The following is a 19753-nucleotide window of genomic DNA, read 5'->3' as shown; positions in this document are numbered from 1 at the left end:
CATCTTTCTACTAATCAGTTTGACAAATAAAAACAATGAGATTAGTGCAATGTTTCTGGACAGCAATATATTAAGCACTTAAAAAATATCCATACTCTTTGAGCCCAATAATTCCACTTCTAAGAAAATATGCCAAGGAAATAATCATAATTGTTCATAAAGATTTATATACAAGAAATGTTTGCTACAGCATTGTTTATAATAGCAAACAAATGGAAACAATGCACATGGACAACATTATGGGAATAATTAAAATAAACATGGAAAATTGCAGTCATTAAGGTCATGTTTTTAAAGAACATACAATGATAAGGTAATGTTTATAATGTCATGTTAAGTAAAAAACGGAATACAAAAGTTCACCCGCTAGGGCTTCCCTGGTGGTGCAGTGGTTGAGAGTCTGCCTGCCGATGCAGGGGACACGGGTTAGTGCCCCGGTCTGGGAAGATCCCACATGCCACAGAGTGGCTGGGCCCATGAGCCATGGCCGCTGAGCCTGCGCGTCCGGAGCCTGTGCTCCGCAACGGGAGAGGCCACAGCAGTGAGAGGCCCGCGTACCGCAAAAAAAAAAAAAAAAAGTTCACCTGTTATATAATATTTGTAAAAACAACCCCTATATATATTTGCATTTAAATCATTCTGAAATGAAATTTAACAGTGTTTTTTTCTGAGAGGTAGGGTATTTTTCCCCTTAAACCTTACTGCATTTTTCATATCTCTCCAAGTAATATAAATGCCTTTTAAAACCAGAAATACAAAATCCATAATTATCTTTAAAAAGCAGCACAGCAACTTAAACTTTTTAATTAACCTACACTTATCCACATATTTTATCATTAATAATTCAAATACAACCATGAAAATGGCTTGTTTGAGTTCCTATCATGTCCAGTTATTGTTCTAGACGCCAAAAACACAACAGTGGTAAAAGACATTTGTGGTTCTCATCTTTATAGAACTTGCAGTCTCATAGGAAGACATATAAATCAAACCACCACACAAAAAAATGTCGAATTACAGCTGTGTTAAGTGTTATGAAAGAAAGGTACACAGTATATGAAATCCTCAATTGGAGTATTTGACTTAGGGATATCAAGAATGAATTCTCCATGGAAGTAACAACTAAGCTCACCTGAAATTACATGAAAAACTAATCAGATGAAGAGGGCAGGCAAGTACATTCCAGGCAGAGACAGTATTTGAGGCAGTTATCAAGTTATTGTCTCTCAACTCCAAATCCACTCTTCTTTGCCCTACTTTGTGATACTGGAGCTGGACCCTGTAAACAATTCTGTTTTGCCAACTGGCAGAATGTTAGCTTTGTCAGTAGAGGGCAACAAAGGAGTCCCGCAAGGCGATGAAGACAGAAATACACTTCCCGTCTAGGTTCTGGTCCTTCCTTATTATTATTATTAGTCACCACAGGAGCCAGCAGCCATGCAGAGGAGCTCCAGCTGCACTCTCATGCCATGTTCCCTGGCTCCCCTGCCCTGATAGTGGCTTTGAGCAGTTCCAGTCTATCTACACCCTATGGCAATGGTGGGCTTCTTCTACAGAACAGCTTGGGCCAGGCCCTATGCCAAGATTTCTTGCCACCGCAAGGCGGCATGCATGTTCCTCTGGGTAGCCACACACCTTGTTTGATGAGGTCAGTCTCAGTTTTAGACTGGGGGCCTCTCCCAGTCCTAGTTCCTTTATTGTCCAGTCTTCCTGGAGATAGTGACTGCTCTCTTGACACATCTAGGCCCCTGAGAGTCCTTACTTACCCCTTTTAGTAGTTAGGCACCTCCTACAGTTTTAGTTAGCAGTTCTTCCTATTACATGCCTCCCATCCAAATAACCGGTGTGGCTTCTGTCTCCTGACTTGAACCTGACTGTTATACACGGCCAGTACGTGGGAGTAAGAGGACACCAGTACGGCTGACGCAGAGAGCAAGAATGAACATGCTGTGCATTGAGGCTGGAACGAGACACAGGGGCCAGAATATGCTGGGCTTGCAGGCGAGGGTAAGACTTTTGGTCTTTATCTTAAGAGTTCAAATATGTGTTATCTGAAAAGATTACAGGATAGAGAATGATTTAGAGGGGAACAGAGTGAATGCCAGGAGATGAAAGAGTGGACCCTTAGAGCAGCAGAGGCAAGAAAGGATGGTTTTGATCGGAAGGTAGAGGTAGAGACAGTGAGAAATGGATGGATTCCAGGAATATTTGAAAAGGAGAATCAACAGAACTTGGTGATGAGGAAGATGTCATGACTGATGCCTGGATTTCTGGCTTGCAGAATGGATGGACGGTACACTAAGATCAGGAACAATAAAAGAAAGCTAAGACTGGGAAGGGAGATCAGGAGTTTGTTATGAGCATGTTGTTCAAGTGCTTTGAAATTATCAAAGTGAAAATGTCAGGTAAGAGTCTGAGTTCAGAGAGTAGCCTCAACTGGGATGATGAGTTTGTGAGCCAGGACACATAATTAAGGCTAGGGTATGGCTGAAATGATCTACAAAAAGAGCAGAGCTCTATATGAGAAAGGATTTGGCACTAACCCAGCCTTGGTGAGCCTCAACAACTAACAGCCAGTAAGAGAAGACTTAGAGGTAAACGTGGTGGGAGCAATTTCCTTGGAGTAATGGGGCTGTAAGCCATAGGAATAGGTTGGTAAGTGACAGAGAGGTAAAGGAATGGAGACCGTGAGTAAAGACAACTCTTTTAAGATGTTACAGAATAACGGTCCAGTGATGAAGCCCCAGGAAAACTCTTTTCACATTACAATTATTGTACACCTTAATTTGCAGTTTTCATCATTCTTCTATCGCTACATGACAGGCTAATTAACAGAAATTCAGAGGAACCAATAACTTTGGAACAGAGACCAAAACAGGTTTATTCAGAAGACATAATGTCAGTCATTTCTGCCTTTTCATAAGTTCTTTATCATATACAGGTAGACTTTATTATTTCATTCACGTTCTGTAAGACTTGATCAGCTCAGAGGTCATAAAAGCTGGAAACTTTCTAATTGGAAACCAGTCTTTTAGTTTAATTTACGTTGTCTTTACAAGGTCTCATACGTCATTCATACTTTTACAGGTTTATTTACATTAAAAGATAATAGATAACAAAGTCGATGGATTAATAAGCTGTCAATGACACAAGGTAGGCATATTAACTTGATTTGTTTTGCAGACTTATTTCTCTGAAAAACAGGCTTAATTCTCATAGCATTCTGATAGAACCATTTAGATCTCTGTTCAAAATTAAGAAAAAAAAAGGGAAGGCCTTTTATTCTTTGCAAGGAGTGCCTTCCATTTAATTAAGTCTATTTTTAACTGAAACTGCCGTAACAAGGTTTGAGTGGGAAGTTACGAAGGTATCAGCTATTCAGAGATGAGTAGGTTTGTGGTTTTGCTGTTAAGGATGCAGCAAAAGTAGTTTTCAAATGAGAAAGAGAAGGGAGAGGGCTCTGGATTTCGCTGTACCCAGGTAACAGAGAAGCACCCGAGGGGTTTTAATATCCTGTGTCCTCATGTCAATACATCCTATGTCTGTCTCCATCTCTTTCTGCTTTATCACACACACAGAAAGGAAGCAGAGGCCAAAGCCATTGAAAACACAATGTAAGGCCACCCCTAATACTACCTGAACAGTTCAGACACAGCGCTGCCGGAAGCAGATGTTGAGACTGAACAACACACAACTACAGACAAGAGTTAACACCAAGGATCTGATGCCAAAATAACAGAGTGAGAATAATGATAAATGTGCTCTAAAATATAAGCTTCAAAACGCCTGTTCACATGACAGAACTTAAGGTCAGCTATATATACGAATAAAGTACTATACTTTTAATTAAAAACCAAAGGTTATAACTCCACAAGGGCTTCACCTAAAATAACCCTTAATTAAAGTTTAAATAAAACATTGGCTGTTCAGACCAAGATAGCTTGATGGGACAGAATGTGAACAGGGGCATCCTCAGCCTCAACGTCTCAGCATCCGTATCTCCTCTTCATTCACTCATGTCACGTATGGCCTTATCTGAAGTTGCTACCCACACTTCCCTTCCTGCCCCAGTCTTTCTCCTACTTGCTGGCTTCACAACATTTACTATAATCTATAATCATTCAGCTGTATTCCGCTTTACTGTGCATCTCTCCATGAGGGCAAAAACTTTTTAATTTTGTTTACTTCCTCTAGAAGAATTCCTGGCACATGTTAGATGCTTAAAATATTTCCTGGATAGATAAGAAATGATTTGAGGGTTTACTTTGTGCCAGATGCTGTGCTGATCACTTTATGTATCTCATTTACTGCTCACCACAATCTTGTAAAGTAGGATATTTTTTTTGCAAGTGAAGATAAAAACACAGGGGAAAACTCTGGAGCTGCCGAAGAGGCAAGAGACTTTTTCTTCCCTCTTGGTTTCCTGGTGCGCGAGGAGAGGGGATTAAGAGCGCTGCTTAAAGGAGCTCCACAGACGGGCGCAAGTCGCGGCTGAAAGCGCGGAGCCCAGTGACGGGCGTGGGACGCTGGGGCTGCTGCTGCCGCCGCCAAGAAGCCTGTGTGCGAGTGCAGGTCACTGCCCACACCGCCCTTCCGGGAGCCTCTGCAGCCCGCCACTGCCGGGGTCCCGGGATCCAGGGGCGGCTTCCCTGGGAGAACGCACGGCGCGCCTCGGGCTGGTGCAACGTCACGCCGACCTCTGCCGCTGCAGGCTCGCCCCGCACTCCGTGCCCCTCCCTCCCGCCCGGCCTGAGTGAGCCAGAGTCCCCGAAGAGCCTGCTCCTTTAACCCTGTCCTGTCTGAGCGAAGAACAGACGCCCTCCGGCGACCTACACGCAGAGGCGGGGCCCAATCCAAAGCTGAGACCCAGGAGCTGTGAGAACAAAGAAGAGAAAGGGAAACCTCTCCCAGCAGCCTCAGAAGCAGCGGATTAAAGCTCCACAATCAACTTGATGTACCCTGCATCTGTGGAATACATGAATAGACAACAAATTCCAAATTGAGGAGCCAGGAGTCAGTGCTGTGCCTCTGAGGTGGGAGAGCCAACTTCAGGACACTGGTCCACAAGAGACCTCCCAGCTCCACATAATATCAAACGGCGAAAATCTTCCAGAGATCTCCATCTCAACACCAGCACCCAGCTTCACTCAACGACCAGCAAGCTACAGTGCTGAACACCCCATACCAAACAACTAGCAAGACAGGAACACAACGCCACCCATTAGCAGAGAGGTGGCCTAAAATCATAAAAAGTCCGCAGACACCCCAAAACACACCACCAGACGTGGACCTGCCCACCAGAAAGACAAGATCCGGCCTCACCCACCAGAACACAGGCACTAGTCCCCTCCACCAGGAAGCCTACACAACCCACTAAACCAACCTTAGCCACTGGGGACAGACACCAAAAACAACGGGAACTACGAGCCTGCAGCCTGCAAAAAGGAGACCCCAAACACAGTTAACATAAGCAAAATGAGAAGACAGAAAAACACACAGCAGGAGAAGGAGCAAGATAAAAACCCACCAGACCTAACAAATGAAGAGGTAATAGGCAGTCTACCTGAAAAAGAATTCAGAATAATGATGGTAAAGATGATCCAAGATTCTATTTCCAAGATCCAAAATCTTGGAAATAGAATAGACAAAATGCAAGAAACAGTTAACAAGGACCTAGAAGAACTAAAGATGAATCAAGCATCGATTAAAAACACAATAAATGAAATAAAAAATACTCTAGATGGGATCAATAGCAGAATAACTGAGGCAGAAGAACGGATAAGTGAGGTGGAAGATAAAATAGTGGAAATAACTGCTGCAGAGCAAAATAAAGAAAAAAGAATGAAAAGCACAGAGGACAGTCTCAGGGACCTCTGGGACAACATTAAACGCACCAACATTCGAATTATAGGGGTTCCAGAAGAAGAAGAGAAAAAGAAAGGGACTGAGAAAATATTTGAAGAGATTATAGTTGAAAACTTCCCTAATATGGGAAAGGAAATAGTTAATCAAGTCCAGGAGGCACAGAGAGTCCCATACAGAATAAATCGAAGGAGAAATACGCCAAGACACATATTAATCAAACTGTCAAAAATCAAACACAAAGAAATCATATTAAAAGCAGCAAGGCAAAAACAACAAATAACACACAAGGGAATCCCCATCAGGATAACAGCTGATCTCTCAGCAGAAACTCTACAAGCCAGAAGGGAGTGGCAGGACATAATTAAAGTGATGAAGGAGAAAAACCTGCAACCAAGATTACTCTACCCAGCAAGGATCTCATTCAGATTTGATGGAGAAATGAAAACGTTTACAGACAAGCAAAAGCTGAGAGAGTTCAGCACCACCAAACCAGCTTTACAACAAATGCTAAAGGAACTTCTCTAGGCAAGAAACACAAGAGAAGGAAAACACCTACAATAACGAACCCAAAACAATTAAGAAAATGGGAATAGGAACATACATATTGATAATTACCTTAAATGTAAATGGACTAAATGCTCCCACCAAAAGACACAGATTGGCTGAATGGATACAAAAACAAGACCCATATATATGCTGTCTACAAGAGACCCACTTCAGACCTAGAGACACATACAGACTGAAAGTAAGGGGATGGAAAAAGATATTCCATGCAAATGGAAACCAAAAGAAAGCTGGAGTAGCAATTCTCATATCAGACAAAATAGACTTTAAAATAAAGACTACTAGAAGAGACAAAGAAGGACACTACATAATGATCAAGGGATCGATCCAAGAAGAAGATATAACAATTGTAAATATTTATGCACCAAACATAGGAGCACCTCAATACATAAGGCAAATACTAACAGCCATAAAAGGAGAAATCGACAGTAACACACTCATAGTAGGGGACTTTAACATCCCACTTTCACCAATGGACAGATCATCCAAAATGAAAATAAATAAGGAAACACAAGCTTCAAATGATACATTAAACAAGATGGACTTAATTGATATTTATAGGACATTCCATCCAAAAACAACAGAATACACATTTTTCTCAAGTGCTCATGGAACATTCTCCAGGATAGATCATATCTTGGGTCACAAATCAAGCCTTGGTAAATTTAAGAAAATTGAAATTGTATCAAGTATCTTTTCCGACCACAATGCTATGAGACTAGATATCAATTACAGGAAAAGAGCTGTAAAAAATACAGACACATGGAGGCTAAACAATACACTACTTAATAACGAAGTGATCACTGAAGAAATCAAAGAGGAAATTAAAAAATACCTAGAAACAAATGACAATGGAGACACGACGACCCAAAACCTATGGGATGCAGCAAAAGCAGTTCTAAGAGGGAAGTTTATAGCAATACAATCCCACCTTAAGAAACAGGAAACATCTCGAATAAACAACCTAACCTTGTACCTAAAGCAATTAGAGAAAGAAGAACAAAAACATCCCAAAGTTAGCAGAAGGAAAGAAATCATAAAAATCAGATCAGAAATAAATGAAAAAGAAATGAAGGAAACGATAGCAAAGATCAATAAAACTAAAAGCTGGTTCTTTGAGAAGATAAACAAAACTGACAAACCATTAGCCAGACTCATCAAGAAAAAAAGGGAGAAGACTCAAATCAATAGAATTAGAAATGAAAAAGGAGAAGTAACAACTGACACTGCAGAAATACAAAAGATCATGAGAGATTACTACAAGCAACTCTATGCCAATAAAATGGACAACCTGGAAGAAATGGACAAATTCTTAGAAATGCACAACCTGCCAAGACTGAATCAGGAAGAAATAGAAAATATGAACAGACCAATCACAAGCACTGAAATTGAAACTGTGATAAAAAATCTTCCAACAAACAAAAGCCCAGGACCAGATGGCTTCACAGGCAAATTCTATCAAGCATTTAGAGAAGAGCTAACACCCATCCTTCTCAAACTCTTCCAAAATATAGCAGAGGGAGGAACACTCCCAAACTCATTTTACGAGGCCACCATCACCTTGATACCAAAACCAGGCAAGGATGTCACAAAGAAAGAAAACTACAGGCCAATATCACTGATGAACATAGATGCAAAAATCCTCAACAAAATACTAGCAAACAGAATCCAACAGCACATTAAAAGGATCATACACCATGATCAAGTGGGGTTTATTCCAGGAATGCAACGATTCTTCAATATACGCAAATCAATCAACGTGATACACCATATTAACAGATTGAAGGAGAAAAACCATATGATCATCTCAATAGATGCAGAGAAAGTTTTCGACAAAATTCAACACCCCTTTATGATAAAAAACCCTACAGAAAGTAGGCATAGAGGGAACTTTCCTCAACATAATAAAGGCCATATATGACAAACCCACAGCCAGCATCGTCCTCAATGGTGAAAAACTGAAACCATTTCCACTAAGATCAGGAACAAGACAAGGTTGCCCACTCTCACCACTCTTATTCAACATAGTTTTGGAAGTTTTAGCCACAGCAATCAGAGAAGAAAAGGAAATGAAAGGAATCCAAATGAGAAAAGAAGAAGTAAAGCTGTCACTGTTTGCAGATGACATGATACTATACGTAGAGAATCCTAAAGATGCTACCAGAAAACTACTACAGCTAATCAATGAATTTGGTAAAGTTGCAGGATACAAAATTAATGCACAGAAATCTCTGGCATTCCTATATACTAATGATGAAAAATCTGAAAGTGAAATCAAGGAAACACTCCCATTTACCATTGCAACAAAAAGAATAAAATATCTAGGAATAAACCTACCTAAGGAGACAAAAGACTTGTATGCAGAAAATTATAAGACACTGATGAAGGAAATTAAAGATAATACAAATAGAGGGAGAGATGTACCATGTTCTTGGATTGGAAGAATCAACATTGTGAAAATGACTCTACTACCCAAAGCAATCTACAGATTCAATGCAATCCCTATCAAACTACCACGGCATTTTTCACAGAACTAGAACAAAAAATTTCACAATTTGTATGGAAACACAAAAGACCCCGAATAGCCAAAGCAATCTTGAGAACGAAAAATGGAGCTGGAGGAATCAGGCTCCCTGACTTCAGACTATACTACAAAGCTACAGTAATCAAGACAGTGTGGTACTGGCACAAAAACAGAAAGATAGATCAATGGAACAGGATAGAAAGCCCAGAGTTAAACGCACGGACATATGGTCACCTTATCTTTGATAAAGGAGGCAGGAATGTACAGTGGAGAAAGGACAGTCTCTTCAATAAGTGGTGCTGGGAAAACTGGATAGGGACATGTAAAAGAATGAGATTAGATCACTCCCTAACACCATACACAAAAATAAGCTCAAAATGGATTAAAGACCTAAATGTAAGGCCAGACACTATCAAACTCTTAGAGGAAAACATAGGCAGAACACTCTATGACATAAATCACAGCAAGATCCTTTTGGACCCACCTCCTAGAGAAATGGAAATAAAGACAAAAGTAAACACATGGGACCTAATGAAACTTCAAAGCTTTTGCACAGCAAAGGAAACCATAAACAAGACCAAAAGACAACCCTCAGAATGGGAGAAAATATTTGCAAATGAAGCAACTGACAAAGGATTAATCTCCAAAATTTATAAGCAGCTCATGCAGCTCAATAACAAAAAAACAAACAACCCAATCCAAAAATGGGCAGAAGACCTAAATAGACATTTATCCACAGAAGATATACAGACTGCCAACAAACACATGAAAGGATGCTCAACATCTTTACTCATTAGAGAAATGCAAATCAAAACTACAATGAGATATCATCTCACACCAGTCAGAATGGCCATCATCAAAAAATCTAGAAACAATAAATGCTGGAGAGGGTGTGGAAAAAAGGGAACACTCTTGCACTGCTGGTGGGAATGTGAATTGGTACAGCCACTATGGAGAACAGTATGGAGGTTCCTTAAAAAACTACAAATAGAACTACCATATGACCCAGCAATCCCACTACTGGGCATATACCCTGAGAAAACCATAATTCAAAAAGAGACATGTACCAAAATGTTCATAGCAGCCCTATTTACAATAGCCCAGAGATGGAAACAACCTAAGTGTCCATCATCGGATGAATGGGTAAAGAAGATGTGGCACATATATACAATGGAATATTACTCAGCCATAAAAAGAAACGAAATTGAGCTATTTGTAACGAGGTGGATGGACCTAGAGCCTGTCATACAGAGTGAAGTAAGTCAGAAAGAGAAAGACAAATACTGTATGCTGACACATATATATGGAATTTAAGAAAAAAAAATGTCATGAAGAACATAGGGGTAAGACAGGAATAAAGACACAGACCTACTAGAGAATGGACTTGAGGATATGGGGAGAGGGAAGGGTAAGCTGTGACAAAGTGAAAGAGCGGCATGGACATATATACACTACCAAACGTAAGGTAGATAGCTAGTGGGAAGCAGCCGCATAGCACAGGGAGATCAGCTCGGTGCTTTGTGACCGCCTGGAGGGGTGGGATAGGGAGGGTGGGAGGGAGATGCAAAAGGGAGGGGATATGGGAACATATGTATATGTATAACTGATTAAATTTGTTATAAAGCAAAAATAAAAATAAAAAAATAAAATTAATAGAAAACATTTTCCAACTTAAAAAAAAATAAAAAAAGAAAAAAGAAAAAAGCATTAAATCTAATTAAAAAACACAATTTTAGTCAGCCAGTACTCTGTTTTAAAGAAAGAAAGAAAAGGAATTTGTAAAAAAAAAAAAAAAGATAAAAACACAGAGCGGTTAGCTTGTCCAGGGTCACACACCTAGTAAGTGACAAGGCCAGTATTTGAGTCCAAACATTTTTAATGCTAAAGCCCTGGTTCTTAGCTATGATATTATGCTGCTTCAATCTGAGAGCTGGTACGTCTGAAATCCTGGAATATACACGTTTGGCTTTTCTATTAAAGTTCTCGGCAAGCTGCTTTCTTCTTGTTGATCTTTTCTAATCATCTGGTCCAATATAGGGTTTAGAAAAGCAGGGGGGATAATCTTGTAGCTAGGGCCAACAACAGCATTAAAAAATCTGCTTGGAAATCCTACAGGGAACCTCACACCATACAAATATTGTAAAACAGTCTGTTGTTGTTGTTGCTTTTTAATAAGAAGCACAAATGAAGGACAAGGAGCCAACATTCTAAAATAACAGGACCCTTTCTCTCACATTTGGTTCAGTTCACCTAGAGAATGAGAAAGCAGTTCTGTGCCAGAGGCATGCCAAACACAGAATCTGCACTGCAAAGGTAAAACGATGGAGCTGCTACTGTCCTCCAATACAGGGCAGACTGCGAAGTCTGGTGTGTGGAGGTCAGTGAACACTGCATGGGGCCTTCTGTTTGAGACATGTAACAGGTAACAGAAGAGCTGGCTTCCCAGGATCCTTGACAAGATGAGAGGGTATAAAGGAAGCCTGCTGGGAAGAGAAGCTGAAGACAAGGAAAGCCCCGCCCCCAAGTTTATCTCAATGGAGCCAGTTGGTGGCGCATAATCCTGCTCCTTTCCTATTGGATGGGAATTGTGTCCAGAGGGAGAAAGACAACACAGGAATCTGAATTCCTATTCTGGCCCGAACGGTGATAAGCACCTATACATTTCAGCAATCTGAGCCTTAAGAAAAATAGAGCAGGAGCAACATTTAAGATAATTGCACCCTAAGGGTATAATGTGCTTTAGTCATTTAGATGGAGCCTTAGAAATAAAAATGATCCTTGGCATTACATTTGGTAAAACTAAATCTTGATCTACTCCTTGTCTGAGTTTGTACTTGGACACAGATGATCTTGATTGGATTATGTAAAAGATCTAATTTGAGCTGTTATTAAAAATTCTGAAATACAAAAAAAACTACTCCAAGGCTTAAAAAAGTAATTTTGTACTAAGTTTAAATCAAACTCCCCAACTTCAAAGCTATATGCTGACATGCAGTGTTGTCCCACTCGACAGTACTATATTTACAGCCTGAAATGATGATGCTTTGGGTGGTTATTTTTCATGTGGGAAGTCACACTAACACCCTGGAACCACCTGCATATATCTTAAAGCTAACTTTTCTCCTACCAGAAAATGATCCTTTTAAAACTTTTAAAAAGAGAGATCTTGAATGTCAAGGTGTTAAAAAAAGATAAAACATGCATTCCACATGTTCACAGCCTGCTGCCCAGCTGGGCATTCAGAACAGGCTTTCCTGAGGCAGTTTCATTATTGGAAAGCTTGATAAATGCTCCACCACTAGCAGACTGGAGATTTCTTTTAGGCTCATACTTCAAACTCATTCAAGTAAAGAATACCATTATCTGGTTTTGTTATGATTACTTTTTCCTAATTTTTCAATTATACATCTTTTAGGAGTAAGGGAGCCTGTGGTTTTAGCAATAACTCTCTAACATGTGCATAAAATTGCATTGACTTGAGTCAGGCTTTTGCTAACCAAAGAGAGTTACCCCCGGGTGTGGGTCTTCTCAGTTTCTCGACCCAAGGGCCTTGGTTTCCTCAGCTATAAAGTGAGGGGAGTAAGGAATCGTTCCCATCCTTTTCAGTTCCAAAGGTCTACTCAAAATGGGGTGCAGAATGCCCAAGACCCAGCACTCATCTGTGAAATATCTAGCAGAGGTCTCAGGATTTCTGATAGACTGAATAAGCATTTCAGAGTCATTTGACAGCTTTGGCATCAACTTCCTGATGAACCTTCATTATCTTTGGGAAGGAAAACTTAACTAGTTATAAACTCATTTTAAAATTTATGATCACAATAAGTGAGCTGCTAATGAATGGTCAACCAGGAGGATTCCCTTCCTTTTGCAAAAACATCTAATAACCTTCCATTATCATTTTATTCTTTAACAGAAAAATTTACATGAGTGATAGATTTGTATTATTAATTATTAACAAATAATACTGACATACCTCAATGCCTTCATGCTAAGCTTATAAAACCGAAGGGATATTGGGATGGCTCTTTGTGCAATAAAGTATTCTTCACCAAAAGTTTCATGATAGGGTTCACAAAAGCCCCCTGGTACAGAGAACTCATCTGATGGGTACTTTCAAGGCAGCTATCCACTGTGAAGTGAAGCGATTCAATACTGCATTTGCTCTAATGTCATATACTTGGTAGAGTTACTGAAATTGCTTTAGGAAGAAGGTATAAATTATAAGTAAATGAACAACTATATGTGCTGGGCTTTTAGGGTATGATTGATATCACAACAGCAACTTGAGTAATTAGCTTTTGAAATAATTGGTGTGAAGGCAAATCACAAGCAAAGTTGGGAATGTGCCACTCGATTATTTAATTTCTTTCTCCTGGCCTGACTATAAATCAAAACATTCTCAAAATTGTAGGCAGAGGAAAAGCTGAATTAAAAGATTACTGGAGGGGCCTCCCCGGTGGCGCAGTGGTTGAGAGTCCACCTGCCAATGCAGGGGACACGGGTTTGTGCCCCAGTCCGGGAAGATCCCACATGCCGCTGAGCGGCTGGTCCCGTGAGCCATGGCAGCTGAGCCTGCGCGTCCGGAGCCTGTGCTCTGCAATGGGAGAGGCCACAACAGTGAGAGGCCCGTGTACCGCAAAAAAAAAAAAAAAATTACTGGAAAATCCAGATTCTAAATAGAAGTAGGTTATTTTCGTTGTTTGTTTGTTTTTTTTCATTGTTTGTTTTTAAGAAATCATTGTGTAGTAAGGATTATCTGAATTATAGCACTATTAATAGTGTTGTTAGGTAATGTGTTTATGGAAGACAATTAGAGCTTTGTGAGCAATTAAAAAACTTCCTAGTGTGTCATATGGTGTCAGTTATGTAATGCTTCCTCATTCAATACTGGTTACCATGTGATTTTCTGTTTGCACTTGTCTTTTCTGCTAGACTAAACTCCTCAAGTAGGGCCCCTGTCTTATTCATCCTTGGTTTACCTTAGGAGGCATTTTGAAAAACAGGGCCCTTTTAAAATTTATCTAAATGATTGTATATGGGGGGGGGGGTGTTGGGGGCAGGATGCTAAATGACTCACAATCACAGGAATCCCACACAACGAAGAACTGCCCTGTGACCTGAACTTTCTCACATCCTCCTAGACACATGACATGTAAACCCAAGTATTTTTTGTACAGTTTTCCTATGGATTTCCAAGGTTTACTTGGATTTCTAGGGTTCAACTACTGTGGAAATTAAGAGAAAATTGTACTCTGGTGTTCAGCACTTTACCAAGAGTTTTTCACCATTTGGAAAATCCCATGGCCAATCCCATGGGCAGTCACATTATTTGAGTTGACAGTCAGCACTTGTCAGTCTGTATTTGTAGCAGCTGCATTCACAGTGACCCCATGTCTACATGAAAATATACTTATTCAGTCCTTCCTTCACACATCGCATCTAAAGAAACAGTGTTCACGTTATCCAGTTGACTGCTGTCTCCCTTCTTTTAAGTGCAAAGTGAGTCATTATAATTGGGTGTCAACATCTGGCTATTTTACTAGGCCTTCTATTTTAGTTGTTCTTGAATTTCTTATGTTTTTACATTATTGACATTTTGTTTCTAGGTAGATTATATTATCTATGAATTTTATTTGAGTATTTGATATAAAAATGGAGCATTGGGTCAGACAGTATTGAAGACCACTGATCTAGTAGATTCCTGTACAGCTGCCTTATTTGGCAGAAAAGAAATGGGACACTAGAGATGAAATGATGCCCCCAAGGTCATACAGTTGATTAAGTAGCCTTTTGTCGAGTAATGAATGTATAGCTATAGCACAAGTAATTAACATTCCAGATTCTAACACCCTGGGATATATATTCTACCACATAATACAAAATACCGGGAGTTAAAATAGCTTGGCCTACCCTTTAATAACATTTCCTTTGGTCACCAATTATCCCTCCCTTATCCCAGCAAAAGTGTCTACAAAGAAAATTTCTTTAAACTGGAATTTCCTTTTTCCTGATGATCCCAATACAGACTAGAACTATATTTTTTAGATTAAAAAACCCTCTGACTTAGTGCAGGGCTAGATTGCACACTTCTTCTTTAGCCTTGTCACCTTCCTCCCCGCCTCCACCATCCTGCGAGAAGACCGCTTGAATCTGTGGACACCATAAAAGAACAATCTTTCCCTTCCAACAACATCAACAGTAGCAATGACTGCCCCAGTGGGTCCCTTGGCATCCTTTTCTTCTATGTCTTTCTAAGCAACTTTACTTAAGAATAACTGACCTGTGACCCCACGGAGTGCCTTGGAAGGTTCCTCGAGTATTGAGATCTTTTTCTCACGGGGGGCAAGGGCTGGTTTTTCACTGGCAGAATCAGTGGATGAGCTGTCCTTCTCACAGCCGTTGACGTGGCCATTTTGTATCTCTGGCGGAGGTGGCTGCACAGGCCCTGCTTCGGGCCTCTCTGCCTTGTCTTTAGCATCTTTGTTGCCTTGATGCTGCTTGGACTTGCTTCTTTTTCTCTTATTGTTCTAGAATGAGAAACAAATGAGAAGCTCACACCCTTGAAATAGAAGGTGAACCCGAGAGACCAAAATAAGATATGTTACCCTTTTTTTGTTTTCTGGCTCTTCTAATAGAATGGGTGAAAACGCCTATGTCTTTATTAACCACCCAAGTCAATGTAAATATCTTCTTTCCTACAGTGAGCTGTATAAACTTTTACCTCGTAAGCATAGGAAACAAAAAGTTTTCTTTAAAAGGGAAAACGCAGCAGGAAATGGCTTCAATAGCTGACACATTTGAGCACATTGAGTTGCTACATATTTGAATGGTCATACAGTAGAGTCTTGTGATAACTGCCCTGGAAGAACCTGAATTCAGCTATTGTGCTATTGAAGAGGTCTCATTTCTTAAAGAGACGATGGGTGGGGGGGGAGTCCAGGCTGGGTCTAGGAAAAGGCACCAACCAACCAGGAGATCCCTGGATTGCTGTCACTGTCCGGGAATCATCCCCATGAATATTTAAGCTGGAGTGGACAACTGCTACAAAGGAACGCCGAACCCACGTGGGTCTACCTGGATTCGCATTGTGCACCTGTATCTGGATCTCCTCGCTGCTACCTGAATGGCATTACAAGACTTCAGTTACATTTAGTTCAAAATAACACAACCCTGCATTCTAGATCATTGAAAACTTTTAGACCCTGGTGCAGGCCTCAGCCAATGAGAACAGACATGGGGCCCATCAGGGCAGACACTGTCCTGCCTGTTGCATCAGTGTCCCACCAGCTGAACATCAGCCCGGCTTTGTTCTTCAATACATTTGGAAAAAAAATAAAGAGAAGGGCTTCCCGGGTGGCCAGTGGTTGAGAGTCCACCTGCCGATGCAGGGGACACGGGTTCGTGCCCCGGTCTGGGAAGATCCCACATGCCGCGGGGCGGCTGGGCCCGTGAGCCATGGCCGCTGAGCCTGTGCTCTGCAATGGGAGAGGCCACAACTGTTAGAGGCCCGCGTACCACAAATAAATAAATAAATAAATAAATAAATAAATAAATAAATAAATAAATAAAAATAAAAAGAAACAGTTTTCTCTTGATTCTCCTCCCTGCTCTCCTTCTCTTCCTTTGAAACCACAATCATGCCCCTGAGTAAGGGCTCCTCCAGGGGAGAGAAATGCACTGACTGGGTAAAGGAAGGCCCAGGGGCACTTATTCCCGTGCAAGCCCTGCATCTCCTGGGCTGGGGAGACAGTTTTCCCACTGAACCTCTAAGAGGGAGGCTTAGTAATGAGTTGGGTCTGCAGCTGCCGTCTGCTCTGTTTTTCACATCAGAGAAATTTCATACCCAAACCACACATCTGAAATTCTTCCAGGTAAGTATAAATACTGCCTTTCAATCACCTGCAAATTGTCTTCATCTCACATAGAAGCCTGGGAAGCTATGATTAAAGATAAGCAGAGATTGTCAAAGACGGTGGTGGCATACAGAGGTTAAAAAAATTTTCATAATTCTTCCTATTCTCCATGAAGCTAGGAGGAGAAAAAGGAGGAAAGGATCATTCCAGTAATTTCAGTAATCTCGGGATTTTATGAAAGCAATACTGGTTTTTTGTGTTTGTTTAAAACCTGTGCCACAGGCCTGCGATCTTCCCTCAGTGGGAAGGGTATATCCTGGGATTCCCAAAACACAAGGCTTCTCTGGGAATAGTGGGAATGGGTGAGGAAGTTACTTTGAAAAGAGAAGCAGACGTTTTGTGAAAGTCATGAAACAGGTTACAGGCCAAGAACAGGAAGGAAGCTGCACCTCACTGGAGCTAGTGAGCGCTCCAGTGCTCCATGGTCACTCACAAGACCAGAAAGGCATGTTCTGGAGACAGAGGCCACTGTGTGCGCTGCATACCGCACGTGCGCCCATAAGTCGAGACTGTGTGACTAGACAAGAAAGCAAAATAACTTGAGAGGGGCAGAGTAAAATCTCCCCTCTGTTCTCAAGGAGCAGTCAGTCTGTCAGGGTTCAAAAGAAGGGAAAACAGGTCCCTTACTTACTATGGCTTTAAGGCGCTTTCCTTTTTTCTTCCTTTATTAAAAATCTAGCTTATTAGAACTCAGGAAAAAAGTATCTCGGGGCAGCCCTGGACAGATTCTCTCAGCTGGAAAAACATGTGAAAATATATTTAGGGCTTTTCAAGTATCTTTAAAGCACTCCTTAATTTTTTCCTTTGTGCTACAGGATATGTTCAGGCAAGTTAATGTCTAGAATCCTTTGAATTCTCCGGTTGGGCTCGCCTTAATACTTAAAAAGAAAACTCTGGGATTTCTAAAGCACACCTGGTGGTTAAAAACACTTGAACAGAAAACAAGGGCATTAGTAGGGAGGGTGGCTGGTAATTTAAGAGAGTTGTGAATCTGGAAGCTTCCTGGGTGTACATATTAACATATTTGAAATAAGCACAAAATCGGCAGCCTTGTTAAAATGATAACAACCATGAAGGTTCTGATGGAAGATGCTACTAATTTACAATCAATATCAATCTTACCTTCTTTTTTCCTGTCATATTCCATTCTTTTAGAACTTGAATTGCACTGCCTAGACAAAGACAAAGAATCTTCAACATGCATTCACATAATAAAGCACCACACAAAATTCATCTCTGTCTTTCCATCTTGGTAGCGATTTTTTTTTCGGCTTTTTCATTTGTTTTGATATGTCCTACCTTAATAAAAATGTCAGTTTCATTTTTTATTTCCAGATTTTCATTAAATTCACTGCATGATCTTGGTTTTATCAAAGTATTAAGCCCCACTACATGAAGCTGACTTTGTTTTATCATTATGTTGTCTTAGAGAAAATGAAATATATCTTGAGAATTTTCTGATAGCTTCATTGTCATAGGTAGAATTAAAATTGTTCTGTTTGATATATGAATCAAAATACCTCTAATCTTCCGGGCTAAACATGAGATTTTGAATATTATTAGCCATGTGAATCCTAACTTTTTGTTTGGCTATTCCTGCTCATTTTCTGCCTCTCTACTCATTACGTTCACAACCTGCAGGATGATAAGAAGGCCAGATGATCTGATGTTAGCTTTGTTCTCATCACTGTGAATAGGGATGGGATGCAGTCTTTGCAAGGTTCCACTTTGAAACAAAAGGAGCTCATCAAGTAAGTTGAGTCCTAGGTTCTGTCAATGCCATTCACATGCATACGTGGCATTGCTCAGATGCACAGGAAAAGCCTAACTTGATTAAATTAGAAAACATTTTAAAAGAAATGCTTAACCACTGGTCAGCTACAATAAGTATCTTCATGTAGTCTAAGTAAGTTCTTCACTCATTCCAACTCTGCTGGGGGTAATTTCAACAATAAGTTATTGGTAATGAGTAGACCAGTTGTTCTCATTTAAATAGGTGCTTCTAAAAGAGTAGCCCTTAAATGTATCCTTTTAACAATTTTAAGCATTCTCATACAGTCTCATTATACTAATGGTTCTCTACAATGAGTGTGTTGGCTAAACAAAGATAAACTTCAGGCTGGTCTTTATAACACATTTCAAATTAGTAGGGCCCCAATTATTGAGTCTACTGTTACTGGTTGATAAGCAGAAGGCCATAGTGTTTAGACTAATGTTGAGAAAGGCTAACTATTCCTATCCATTCACAGTTTCCAATTCAATGCCCCTCTTAGGCCTTTTGCGTTACATGTACTTGAAATAATAAGACTGCACTTAAAAGTAAGCTATAATTCAGTCTTTTTGTTAACTGGGCTGGTCTTTTTCTAATTTGCCCAGAGAATGAATGTTTCACAGTATTTTCCTTTTGAAGAACTTTAGGAAGTCACTTTCACTAGGTTACTTCGTAAGTCACACCAGTGGTTAATAATCATTAGGGTAGTTCTTACTTATAGCTCAACTTCAGTTTTCCAGATAAAATTAAATTTTAAAAAATGTTAAATACTGTTCTTTTTAATCAGAGGAGGGAGGTGAGTTGCTTACTGCTTTCAACTGCAATATTCAATTATTCCTCTAATTTGCATATTTTGACATAAATTCTATTTGCAATTTGGACAACAAGCTTTTAGAGGGTAATTCTGAAGAAGAAATAACTATGTTTACAGACAATTTTGAAATTGTTGTTATTAAACTTTAATTATACTGAAACTGCTTGGAGGTCTTTAAGCCACTCAGACAGAGTGATTTTAGTGTGCCTCGTAAATGATTCTTAACAATTATTTCTGATTTTCAGTGATTTTTAAACAAGTTTTCTGACTGCTCCCCATCCAAAATGATATGAGGTTTCTCA

General features: G+C 40.1%; 1 protein-coding gene across 5 annotated transcripts in view; it reads right to left on the bottom strand.

Moving 5' to 3' along the window:
• SPATS2L (spermatogenesis associated serine rich 2 like) overlaps positions 1-19753 on the bottom strand; it is a 175506-nt gene that overhangs the window by 46115 nt on the left and 109638 nt on the right. For all 5 annotated transcript variants that reach the window (XM_081242436.1, XM_081242439.1, XM_081242435.1 and 2 more), the window contains 2 exons: positions 17989-18038; positions 15234-15480 (listed from right to left, as the gene is read on the bottom strand). In XM_081242436.1, the coding sequence (XP_081098562.1) occupies positions 15234-15480; positions 17989-18038 (297 nt within the window). The remainder of the gene's footprint in view (positions 1-15233; positions 15481-17988; positions 18039-19753) is intronic.

The sequence above is a fragment of the Mesoplodon bidens genome, assembly GCF_964165515.1.
Source record: "Mesoplodon bidens genome assembly, chromosome: 8".
Lineage (NCBI taxonomy): Eukaryota > Metazoa > Chordata > Mammalia > Artiodactyla > Ziphiidae > Mesoplodon > Mesoplodon bidens.
Note: the sequence above shows the minus strand (reverse complement) of the source record. Positions and strands in the feature narration are given on the sequence as shown.